Raw genomic sequence first — 12,769 nt, 5'->3', positions numbered from 1 at the left:
TTGGGGGATCGAACCGTGGTCCTTACCTTGGCTAGCGCTTGCAAGGCAGACACCTTACCTCTACTGCCACCTCGCCGGCCCCTCCTCTTGTATATTTTTAAGTTTTAAAGATATAATATATTTACAAAAGTACAGTTTTACATATCATGTAGTTAATTTAATATTCTCTACACTTCAAATCCCTTCACCACCAAAAAAAAAAAAGAATTAAGAAAGAAAATGTACATTAATGTTTTTAGAATATTTTTTGTTTGTTTGTTTTGGTCACACCCTGCGGCTCTCAGGGGTTACTCCTCGCTCTACGCTCAGAAATCACTCCTGGCAGGCTCAAGGGATGCCTGGATTTGAACCACTATCCTTCTGCATGCAAGGCTAATGCCTTACTGCCATGCTATCTCTACGGCCCCAGGTTTTTAGAATTTTTATCAAGGATAAAAACATTGTTCGAGAGGTTGTGGCATACATGGCTCAGTGGTATTTTGTTTTGTATGTCTGAGTCCTGGTACCACTCCATATCACTGAGTATGATCCCAGGAGATTGTAGCAATAGTGAAAACAACAAAGGGAAGGAAAAGAGGAGAAATGCTCATACACTACGAAAAGTATTTAAGGGCCAGAGAAATAGTGTAGGTTTAAGGCACTCACCATATATGCTGTCAGCCCAAACACTGGCTGGATAGGCCCTAGACCACCTCCCCGTACTGAGGGCCAAGAATGTAGCTCAATAGCAGAGCACTTGCCTTGGTGTGTAAGGACCTGGATTTGGTTCATAGCATTGGGCCTCCCCCCAAGACAAATTTGGTATTTTGAGATATGCAGAGAGATGCCAAATCTTAAGTTACTCAAATATGTCAAAATCATAAACATTTCATATTAAAGTATATCATTAAAGGTAAACTTATCTTATTATTTATAAAAACAAGAGTTATGATAGTACCTGTTTATTGCATAATTCTAGAAGCTTGTCTGTCAGGCGTGTTGCATCTCCAACAAACTTTTCTAATGACTTTTTCATTTGAATTGCTTTATTTAGAATTTCTTTGCATCTGTTCACACGCATAGGATAAGATGACTGTCATGAAAATAAAACAAATACAATTTAGATTAAGATTTTCAGGGCTGGAGAGATAGGTAGGGTGTTTGCCTTGCTAATCCAGGATGGATGGTGGTGTTTCAAACCCTGGCATCCCATATGGTCACCCGTGCCTGCCAGGAGCGATTTCTGAGCACAGAGCCACCACTGAGCCCTGAGCACCACGGGTGTGACCCAAAAACAAAAACACAACAACAAAAAGATTTTTACTATTTTGTACTTTTTTGTTTTGTTTTTAGGCCACAACTGGTGGTTGTGGATGTGGAGTTACTTGTGGCTCTGTGCTCAGAAATCACTCCTGGCAGGCTCGGAGGATCATACAGGATGCTAGGGATTGAATCCGGGTTGGTATTGTGCAAGACAAATGGCCTACTGACCATGCTACTAGTCAGGGCTCTCAGTGGCTCTTTGACCTGCGTGTCTTCAGCACTGAGCTCTACTATCTTTCCCTGGTGTCTCGGAGGGTCTGGCATAATACCAGGTTCTATCCTTGTTCCATATATGGTTCCCTGAACTCCTCTAGGAGTGATCCCTGAACAAAGAATCAGGAGTGAGCCCTCAGCACAGCCAAGTGTGGCCCCTTAACAAAACCAAAATGTTGATATATCATGACTTGAGTTCTTTCCATAATATGTACCTTGAAAGAAATAATTACTACAGAAAATGCGAATATGTAAAATTAATTTGTAATAGCAAATACATAGAAACAACCATAATTATTAACAACAATTACATAAATTTTAGGTGGAGAAATAGAAGGTAAGGCTCTTTCTTTGTTTAGAGTCCCTCAAGATTTGATACTGAGCCTCAAGCCCTGATTACTAGGTAGGGCACATAAACAGAGAGAAAAGCGACTAAAGATTTTTTTTTACTATAAATTGCAATATAATGATTAAAATTGTACCTCAATAACTTAAACAAACAGGTTAGTGGCAATAATACTAAGTTAAAAATTACATAATCTGGGGCCGGGCGGTGGCGCTAAAGGTAAGGTGCCTGCCTTGCCTGCGCTAGCCTTGGACGGACTGCGGTTCGATCCCCCGGTGTCCCATATGGTCCCCCAAGCCAGGAGTAACTTCTGAGCACATAGCCAGGAGTAACCCCTGAGCGTTATCGGGTGTGGCCCAAAAACCAAAAAAAAAAAAAAAAAAAAAAAAATTACATAATCTAAAAGCCAAATTTAACATTAAAATATACAAACAGGGTCTGAGTGATAGTATAGTGGGTAGAGTGCTTGCCTTACACACAACTGACCCAGGTTCAATCCCTGGTACCTAATATGATTCCCAGAGCCATGCCTTGAGTGACCCCAAACTGCAGAGCCAAAAATAAGCCCTGAGCACCAAGGCTCTATCCCTAAGACAAAGACAAAATAAAATCCATACATAGAATGGATTGAGGATGTGGCTCAGTGCTAAAGAGCATGAGCATGCCTCACATATGTCAGTCCTGGGTTCAATCCACAAATAAGAGTGTGGCCCAAAAACCAAAAAAGAAAAGAAAAGAAAATACAAATAAATGAGTAAAATAAAATTATATATATAATAAATAAAAATATTAGACAAATATTTTATATCTATTTTCTAAATTCTCCAAAATATTTATTAGATCTAATAACCAGCTAAAAATGATCACTAACAGCCCCAACCTGTCTCCAGCCAATTCGGGTCAGAAGCCCCCTCCCCTCTGCCAAAGTTCTTAACTCATTAGGAACTAAGACCGACTCCTTGCCCCAGGAAGTAAGCTGCCACCCAGCTCCCAAAGTGAAAAGACACCCTCTCAGCCCTACATCTCTTGCCCCACAAGGAGCTGCAACCACCACTCCTGCTGACTCATTCTATGCAGCCCTTTTTCTCATACCCCTCCTCAGTGTGGACTGTGGCATGCTACCGGATTCAACTCCAGAAAGACCCCCAGGTTGAGGACACTACCTGATCCCTTACTGCTACAAACCATTTCTCAGGCTCAATAAGACCACAGTGTGGGATGAAAAAGTATACTAATTTTATCCCTCCCCCTCCCCAAGACTATCTCAAAAAGACTTAATGGGGATATCTATATTTTCTTTGTATGTTTAATTCCTTAATAGTTATACCTCTTAGTGTGTTTATTTCCAAATGTAAATGTAGCCTCCTCCTTCCTTTTTTTTTTTTGGCTTGTCTTGGTTCTGCTTAGTATGAAATTCTAGTTTGGGACAAAAAGCTCAGGTCAAAATCTGGGCACAGAGATTGTATAGCCTGTCATTTTTACCTCCAAATGCACCAACAATATAATATGGCATTGTTCCTTTTTGCAAAGGCACACTACAATGGGGAAATCTTTTTTTTTTTTTTTTTTTTGTGGTTTTTGGGTCACACCCGGCAGTGCTCAGGGGTTATTTCTGGCTCCAGGCTCAGAAATTGCTCCTGGCAGGCACAGAGGACCATATGGGGCGCCGGGATTCGAACCGACGACCTCCTGCATGAAAGGCAAATGCCTTACCTCCATGCTGTCTCTCCGGCCCCAGGGAAATCTTATGATAGAAACAAGTTCTTATCTACTAGGGATAAGAACCCATACATTTTACAATATAGGGGCACCTCTCACCCTGAACATTTGTCATGGGGACTGGACTTAGACCTCATGTGATCAGACATTGAGCAACATGCAACCGGAACCCCAACCTTAGAACTGGCACAATTCCTTGCAGCAGCACCAGGAATCAAACTCCCTCTGGGGGAGTCCCTAATACTACTCCAGCACCAACTTGCACCAAGTTGGGGTCGTAAGACATCCTGATGACGAGGAAACAGTAACAACTTGATCTAAGGGCAGGTTGCCCTACCTCATCACCAAAAGGGGAGATGAAATAAGATGACAGTCCTTTGACTGTGAAAAACCCAAGATCATTAATTACAGAAGACTGACTACAACGACCAACCATGATTTGAGTAGAACTTCTGGAACCATAAAGAAAGACTCTATCCTAGACTTCGTCCTAGGATCTGTGCAAAAACCAAGATCTATAATTTTACAGAGGACTGACTTTGACAACCACAACTGAACAGAATGTTTCCTGGCACCATAGAAAGACCTTGGGGTTCAACAATGAACATGTCCGGAGCTTGTAGTTGATTCCATGACAGTATGCTTCAAGGGTAGAGAAACCCTGTATCTCTTAGGCCAAGAAAATTTCCTTTCTAATTTCCTGAAAACTTAGTGTGCCTATGCAAACAAACAAACAAAAATCTTGCCACATCAGCCCCTTCCCTTCTTTTTTTGCCCCCTTTCTAAAATTTATACTTATAGCTTTTAGACAGGGGCTCCTACCCGCTTTCCTTTTGTTTTTTAACAGAACCATAGAATATGGATCATCTTGTTCTCCCTCATATTTCAATGTCTTTCTACAAATTGAGAAAAAAAAAGTGGATGATACCAGGGACAGTCTCATGAACATTGAGTGAAAATAAAAAATGATCAGCTCTAAATACCCAACCCAAAATTAATGACAATAGAATCAAGAGACCCAAACTACAACAAGCTATATACAAAAGGAACCTGTTAGACTAGTAGTCTAGGGGGCTAAGGGTGGAGGTATGAGATGTATGCTGGGTATAGTGGTGGAAGAAGGTCAACGCTAGTGGTGGGAATTGCCCCAATTAACTGTTACTATGTACCTTAAATATAACTGTGAAAGACACGCAATTCACATTGGTCTCAATAAAAATTAAATCAAGTTTTAGTTCACGTTTCAGATTAGAACATTTGAAAAAAATCAGATTATCTCTTTATACTAAGCACGAGTGGTTTACAAAACTTCATTAAGGAAAATGCATGCTAATTCTTTTACTTTAAACACAGCAGTCATGGGTTAGTGATATTACAGCAGATAAGGCATTTGTCTTGCACCTGGCTGACACTGTTCGATCCCCCAAATCCCATATGGTCCCCCAACTACTGCTAAGAGCAATTTCCGAGTGTAGAGCCAGGAGTAACCTCTGAGCATCACTGGATGTCAGCTCCCCAAACAAAACAATATCAGAAATATTCCAGATTTTTTTTTTGCCACACCCGATGATGCTCAGGCTTCGGGGACCATATGGGAAGCGGGACTGAACCCAAGTCCGTCCTGGGCAGCCGTATGCAAGGCAAAGGCCCTACTGCTGTGCTGTCGCTCGGCTCTTAATATTTCTGATTTTTTTTTGATTCTGGATCACATCCAACAATGCTCAGGGGTCACTCCTGGCTCTGCACTCAGAAATTGCTCATGGCAGGCACAGGGAACCTTACGGGATGTCAGGAATTCAACCCTGGTCCGTCCTGGGTCAGTTGTTTGCAAGGCAAATGCCCCACCACTGTGCTATCTTGCCAGCCCCATATTCCTGATTTTTTTTTGTTTGTTTGTTTGTTTTGGGCCACACCTGGTGATGCTCAGGGGTTACTTCTGGCTATGTGCTCAGAAATCACTCCTGAGGGGCCGGGAAGGTGGCGCTAGAGGTAAGGTGTCTGCTTTACAAGCACTAGCCAAGGAATGGACCGCGGTTCGATCCCCCGGCGTCCCATATGGTCCCCCTAAGCCAGGGGCGATTTCTGAGCACATAGCCAGGAGTAACCCCTGAGCGTCAAACGGGTGTGGCCCAAAAACCAAAAAAAAAAAAAAAAGAAATCACTCCTGGCTTGGGGGACCACATGGGATGCTGGGGAATCGAACTGCGGTCCGTCCTAGGTTACTGCATGCAAGGCAGATGCTCTACCACTTGCGCCACAGCTTAGGCCCCCTATTCCTGATATATTAAAATGAGAAGTATGTTATACTTTTTATCAAGTTAAAAAATTATTTTACAATCTGATATGAACAATGGAAACTGAATTTACATATGAATCAATACCATAAAAATAGAAAAAGAAAATGGGATTAATAGGTTACCTTTGACACAGCTGTTATCATCCACATTGCTTGCTGAGGATAAGTCAGAAATACCTTGGCTATAATTTCCATCAAAACAATAAAAACTTCATCATGAGAATGACAAATTCGGGAGATCAACTGTGAAAAAGCAGTCAAAAACTGATATGGAGCTAAGTAACTTGTGTTTTCTGTAATAGACTTGTTTATTTTAGCTAAATCATTTCTCATTTGTACACGATCAGGGCGGCCAGCTAGGAGAGAAGAAAACAAAAATTAAAGAGTAGAATCAGTTAATTTCATAGTAAAAAAATGTTCTAAAAAGTTTTATATTGGGGCCGGAGCGGTGGTGCAGGGTGTAAGGCATCTGCCTTGTGTGCGCTAGCTTAGAACGACTGTGGTTTGATCCCCCAGCATCCCATATGGTCCCCCAATCCAGGAGCGATTTCTGAGCACATAGCCAGGAGTAACCCCGGGTGTAGCCAAAAAACAAAAACATAAGTTTTTTTTATATTAATTCTATGCCCAAATTTGTATCACTTGCCAATTTATAAAAAGAAAATTGCCAGGGCCGGAGAGATAACATGGAGATAAGGTGTTTGCCTTACATGCAGAAGGATGGTGGTTCGAATCCTGGCATCCCATATGGTCCCCTAAGCCTGCAGTGGGCGATTTCTGAGTATAGAGCCAGGAGTGGCCCCTGAGCGCTGCTGAGTGTGACCCAAAAACCAAAAACCAAAAAAAAAAAAAAAAAAGACAATTGTCCCTTTCACAGTATGAAAATAAGGTTTAGAGTCATTAACTAACTCAAGGGCTTTTAATGTTCAATGAAATGCAGAACAATTTACCATAAGGCAAATTAGTTGACTTAAGACAATGATCTGTCATCAGATGTAAATTAATTTAAAAAAATAAATTTCATTTTGCTCATTAAAAAAGAGCAACATTTCATATGCAGATACTGAACTACAACTGCTTAAGTCTAGGTTTAGTCTCCCCTACACTTACATTTTTTTTTTTTTTTTTTTTGGATTTTGGGCCACACCAGCAGCACTCAGGGGTTACTCCTGGCTATTTGCTCAGAAATAGCTCCTAGCAGGCACGAGGGACCATATGGGACGCCGGGATTCGAACCAACCACCTTAGGTCCTGGATCAGTTGCTTGCAAGGCAAACACCACTGTGCTATCTCTCCGGCCCTACACCTACATGTTTTTATAAAAAACATGTAAATCAGGTTGTCAAACTAACCCTGATATAATACCCAAATTATACTTTTTATTATTCTCTTAAAATTCTTACATAAAAGACTATACCTTTTTCTGATTCATATGCCTTAGCACCAAAATCAAGCCAGAGTGATAACATCCGTGGCATTGACTCATAAATGAATTGATTTCCAAACTGCAGAGATCTGTAATGAGATAAACAGTGTTCTATAAATTATTACTTGAGTTATATATTACCTTTTGAGAAAATTACACCATCAGAATTTTTTTCCTAGTGAGATTGTCTTTGACTGTTTTTCCTTTTTATTTTAATCTCCTATTGCTTATGCCAGAAGAAAAAGTAAGCTATGAACTAGTTTTGTTAATTCAGAAGTCTTGTTAATTATTCTTTCAAATTATCCCCAAGAACTGTGCCTTCAATTTGCAGCCCTTGGCAAAAATTTACAGAAAGCCTGATTATTCCTTTAAAATATTACAATAACTTAAGTCTCCCTAATTCCTCATTTCTTTCCATCAAAGATATTATAGACTACCAACATTTCTGAATTTTTATATGTCCAGTGACCTCCTGTTTAAAACTAGATTTAACTACCTATAGATTAAGACTTTATAAATGACTATCTTGGATTATTCCAACATTTAAAACCTTGCTTCTTGTTTTAGATTAATGTTCCCATCTTAAGTCTCTCTATTACCCAAGATACTTATATTATCATCATGTCCAATTTTCCCCCCATCGTCTAAACAAATTACACCATGTTTTTTTCTGTCAAATCTCTGAAAATTGGGGCTGAAGGGATGGCACAGCGTGGAGCATTTGCCTTGCATTCGGCCGACCTGGGAGGGACTCGGTTTGATTCCCAGCATCCCATGTGGTCCCCCAGCTTGCCAGGGGAGATTTCTGAGTGCAGAGCCTGAAGTGGCCCCTGGGAACCGCTGGAATGGGCAGGCAGAGGAGGCTGACTGTGGGGAGAGAAGGATTAAGAAGGAGAGTGAGTCCCTCTACAATAACCCTAATAGTTACTGTGCAGGGGGATAAAGAAAAGGAGAAAAAAAAAAAGCACAAAACAATTATTTTTCCACATGTTTATTTATCGATTGATCGATTTTTTTTTTTTTTTTTTGGTTTTTGGGCCACACCCGGTAAAGCTCAGGGGTTACTCCTGGCTATGTGCTCAGAAGTTGCTCCTGGCTTGGGGGACCATATGGGACACCGGGGGATCGAACCGCGGTCCGTCCAAGGCTAGCGCAGGCAAGGCAGGCACCTTACCTTTAGCGCCACCGCCCGGCCCCCTGATCGATTTTTTTGACGTCTTTATTTTGGTGTGGAGATTACGGTTGATGTCTCCAATATTATTTTATTTTATTTTGTCTTGTCTTTCTCTTTCTTTTTGCATTTGAGCATGAGTTGATTTCAGAACCGAGACTATTGTGTGGTGCCTATCTTTATTGCTGTAGTGCTCACCAGTTATTTAATTCGATAATTTTTTCTGTATTGTTGTGGTATTTCAATTACCTTTTTCACATCCTTTCTCAAACTGAGGTTGGAAGCCTCCAGAGAGACTCAGCCCATTTTCAGCGTATTTGACTTTTGACTTCTTTTTCTTTTTTTTTTCCCCTCTTATTTTGTACCCCATTCTACTGCTTTTCTTGCCTTCAAACAAAACCACATACCTCGATTTTTCTAGCTCTGCCTCTTAAATAAAAGGGGAAACGAGGGTTCCAGGACCAAACAGATATGAGATCACTAGTAGTAAGCCAGACAAAGAGGGGTCCACCTACTCTAGCAGCCCAGGGGGGTGATGTTGGGTTATATGGGTTGTAGAAAGGGAACTGGAATGGGGGGAGGACATAGTTGGTGATGGGTATTCCCCTGATTCAATGTTAATATGAACCTAAAATACTACTGTGAAAGATATGTAAGCCATTATGGAAAAAATATGTTTTTAATCAGAAACTTTCTTTGACTTACATGTATTATTATTATATCAATTATATTATATGTTATGTCACTATATTATGTTATGTTAGCTTACCTCATTATGTTAATCAATTTTGTCTCTTGAATAAATTCTTTTTTTTTTTTTTTTTTTTTTTTGGTTTTTGGGTCTCACCCGGCAGTGCTCAGGGGTTACTCCTGGCTCCAGGCTCAGAAGTCGCTCCTGGCAAGCATGGGGGACCATATGGGACGCCGGGATTCGAACCTGATGACCTTCTGCATGAGAGGCAAACGCCTTACCTCCATGCTATCTCTCCGGCCCCTCTTGAATAAATTCTTACAATAAAAAAAAAGAAAAAATCAACAAAAATGTCAACATAAAAAAGGACTGATTTATGATAAATCTGACACTCCTATTAGTAGCAAGTATTTTTTAATAAAAAATCTGGAACAATCAAGTACAAAAAAAAAAAAAAGGAGAGTGAGAGAAGTGGGGCAGAAGCGAGAATCAACACCGAGAGTCAACAAAGAGATTCAGCATCAGATTCATCAGCTATTCAGCATCAGCAGTAGATCAGAAAAGGGAGTTAGTCAGCAAGGAAGCCTGGAGAAGGCAGCTGAAAGGGAGACAGACGCTGAGAGAGCCAGGCGGAGTAGAGAAGTAGCTGCTAGGAAAAGGCTTAGCATAGAATCTATGTGAGGAAATGTGTATGTTAGGTTAGGACTGTGAAATAAAGCTGGCTGACTCCTGGAACTTCATCTGACTGTTTTGTGAATCTCTCTGCCCTCATCCTGCAACCTTCAGACCTGCCAGGCCGTAGGGGCCACAGGAGCCGAGTCGAGCCCAGAAAGGCCTCACCAACCCAACACCAACTCTAGGACTCTTTAGTTTATATTAAAGCTGGGTTTATGGCTCAGGAGTCAGAGCACATGCTGGCACAAATAGAGCCTTGCATGTGACTCTCTGGCACTGCTTGATTCCTCAAATATTATGAAGCTGATGAGGGGTAGTAGGTTTAACAATACCATGAGTGCTTCTCAATCCCAACCTCAACAAACAGAAACAGGAAAAATGCACATGTCATCTAAGTAACAGACTAAGACAGTATAAAGCAGCCCACACCCTGAATTTACGAGAACGGGTTATAGCAGTTCAAGACCAAAATCATCCTGATGCTATTTAATCAGTAACTAGTTCCAAACTCACCTTCCGAAATGAAGGACTATGTACCGAATGAGATCTCCTTGCTTCTCGATTTTATTGTCTGTAACCATGGGCATTAGTTTGTCATAGTACTTGGCAAGGTAAAAATGCCCATCTTCCCACTCTGGCAGGCATGTGGTCACAGCCTATGAAAAACACACAGGACATTCATATAACTAAATCACAAGGCATGCTAGAGAGTAAAGTGAATAAACATAGAGATCAAAAAGATGGGACACTCATGAGGCAAAGCCCAGTCAAAGAAAGACTCTTTAATGTGGATAAGGAAAGCTATATTCTTACAATGGTTCTAACAGGATGGTTGGCAGGCTTTTAGTAGGTGTTCACTGGTTCAACATAAGATATGTTGGGATAATTTGACTATTAAGGAATGTAAATTAGGGGGTGGCAGCAATAGAAGAAATCATGAAAATACATTTACTTTGTCCCCCTCCCCAGTCCTTTAATTTTTGGCTCACATCCAGTATGCTTATGGCTTCCTTGTAGCTCTGTGCTTCGAGATCACTCCTCCTCAAGAAAACCATATATGGCGCTGGGGATGGAGTCCAGGTCTGCTTCGTGTTAAGGCAAATACTTTACACTGTTTTTTTTTGGGGGGGGGTCATAGGTCATACCTGGCAGCACTCAGGGGTTACTACTGGCTCTGCATACAGAAATTGCTCCTGTCAGGCACTGGGGACCATATGGGATGCCAGGAACCAAATCTGGATCCATCCCAGGTCTTCTGAGTGCAAGGCAAATACCCTACCACTGTGCTATCTCTGGCCCCACACTGACATTTTAAAAGGCAAATTCATCTAAATAAATTCCAGTTAAAATAAGCTATTTTATATATGTGCATTTGTAACTACATGTGTATAATCTTGTTGCTAAATGACCTCAATGAAGAATATAAAATCTCTAAGAGTACAAAAACATGATTAAAAATATCATCTATTTTCAGCTGGGGTAATAACTTAATGGGATGGTATGGATACTTTGTATGCAGAGCCCTAGGTCCAGTCCCCAGCACAAGGTAGCTGAAGGCCACTTTATATGACCCCAAAACAAAACAAAATATTATATTTTCATTTTCTTTGAAAGCTTTCACAAATTACTGTCTGCTTTCTCAACAACTTAACATCAGGTTCTTAAAAAAGACTTTTCCATTTCACATTTCATTTCTGAATTTCTTTTTAGCTTCAAACTTCAACACTCATAACACAGAAGATTCTTTTTTTTTTTTTTTTGGTTTTTGGTTTTTGGGCCACACTCGGCAGTGCTCAGGGGTCACTCCTGGCAGTCTGCTCAGAAATAGCTCCTGGCAGGCACCGGGGACCATATGGGACACTGGATTCAAACCAACCACCTTTGGTCCTAGATCGGCTGCTTGCAAGGCAAATGCCGCTGTGCTATCCCTCCGGGCCCACACAGAAGATTCTTAAAAACAAAATACAAGGGCTGGAGAGATAGCATGGAGGTAAGGCGTTTGCCTTGCATGAGAAGGATTGTGGTTCAAATCCTGGCATCTCATAGCCTGCCAGGAGCTATTTCTGAACATAGAGGACGAAGTAACGCCTGAGCGATGCTGGGTGTGACCCAAAAAAACCAAACCAAACAAACAAGCAAACAAATATAGGGGCTGGAGAGATGGCATGGAGGTAGGGTGCTTGCCTTGAATGCAGAAGGACGATGGTTCGAATCCCGGGATCCCATATGGTCCCCCAAGCCTGCCAGGAGCGATTTTTGAGCGTAGAGCCAGGAGTAACCCCTGAGCACTGCCAGGTGTGACCCAAAAACCAAAGAAACAACAACAACAACAAAAAATACCACCAAAATCCAAAACCAAAATACATTCTGATCTTGATGGTATTTGATCTCAAATGTGTCCCTAAATGTCTACACCATTCACTCTTTAAAATAATTCCTTTCCTTGGCTTCCAGGAGGACACAACTTCTGAACTTTCTCTTTTTTTTTTTTTTTTTGGTTTTTGGGCCCACACCCGGCAGTGCTCAGGGCTTACTCCTGGCTGTCTGCTCAGAAATAGCTCCTGGCAGGCACAGGGGACCATATGGGACACCGGGATTCGAACCAACCACCTTTGGTCCTGGATCGGCTGCTTGCAAGGCAAACGCCTCTGTGCTATCTCTCTGGGCCCGAACTTTCTCTTTTTTGGCTACTACTCTGACACTCTGGTCATTTCTTCTCCCTTTTTCTGCTATTCCTGTGTGGAGAGGGAAAATGTCTGTCTAAAAGGCCTGTAGTGAATGCCCTGTATGAGGGAAAACCAGACTCATCCCCAGCACAAAGAATTTCAACTCATCAAGGCCTAAGAACCTTAGGGTATGGCCTCAAAGTGAGTATTTGTGAAATTTATTTATTTAAAATATTATTTTAAGTAAAATGGGAAATACATAAA

The 12,769-nt window shown here is 41.2% G+C and overlaps 1 protein-coding gene across 1 annotated transcript in view; it reads right to left on the bottom strand.

Moving 5' to 3' along the window:
• The window catches only part of ATR (ATR serine/threonine kinase), a 104,654-nt gene that overhangs the window by 18,601 nt on the left and 73,284 nt on the right, over positions 1 to 12,769 (bottom strand). The window contains exons 36-39 of the mRNA XM_049785944.1: positions 10,353 to 10,495; positions 7,294 to 7,391; positions 6,000 to 6,232; positions 938 to 1,072 (exon numbers count right to left, since the gene is read on the bottom strand). Of these exons, the coding sequence (XP_049641901.1) occupies positions 938 to 1,072; positions 6,000 to 6,232; positions 7,294 to 7,391; positions 10,353 to 10,495 (609 nt within the window). The remainder of the gene's footprint in view (positions 1 to 937; positions 1,073 to 5,999; positions 6,233 to 7,293; positions 7,392 to 10,352; positions 10,496 to 12,769) is intronic.

This window comes from Suncus etruscus, chromosome 13, assembly GCF_024139225.1.
Source record: "Suncus etruscus isolate mSunEtr1 chromosome 13, mSunEtr1.pri.cur, whole genome shotgun sequence".
Taxonomy (NCBI): Eukaryota; Metazoa; Chordata; class Mammalia; order Eulipotyphla; family Soricidae; genus Suncus; species Suncus etruscus.
This window is presented reverse-complemented; position numbering and strand designations above follow the sequence as displayed.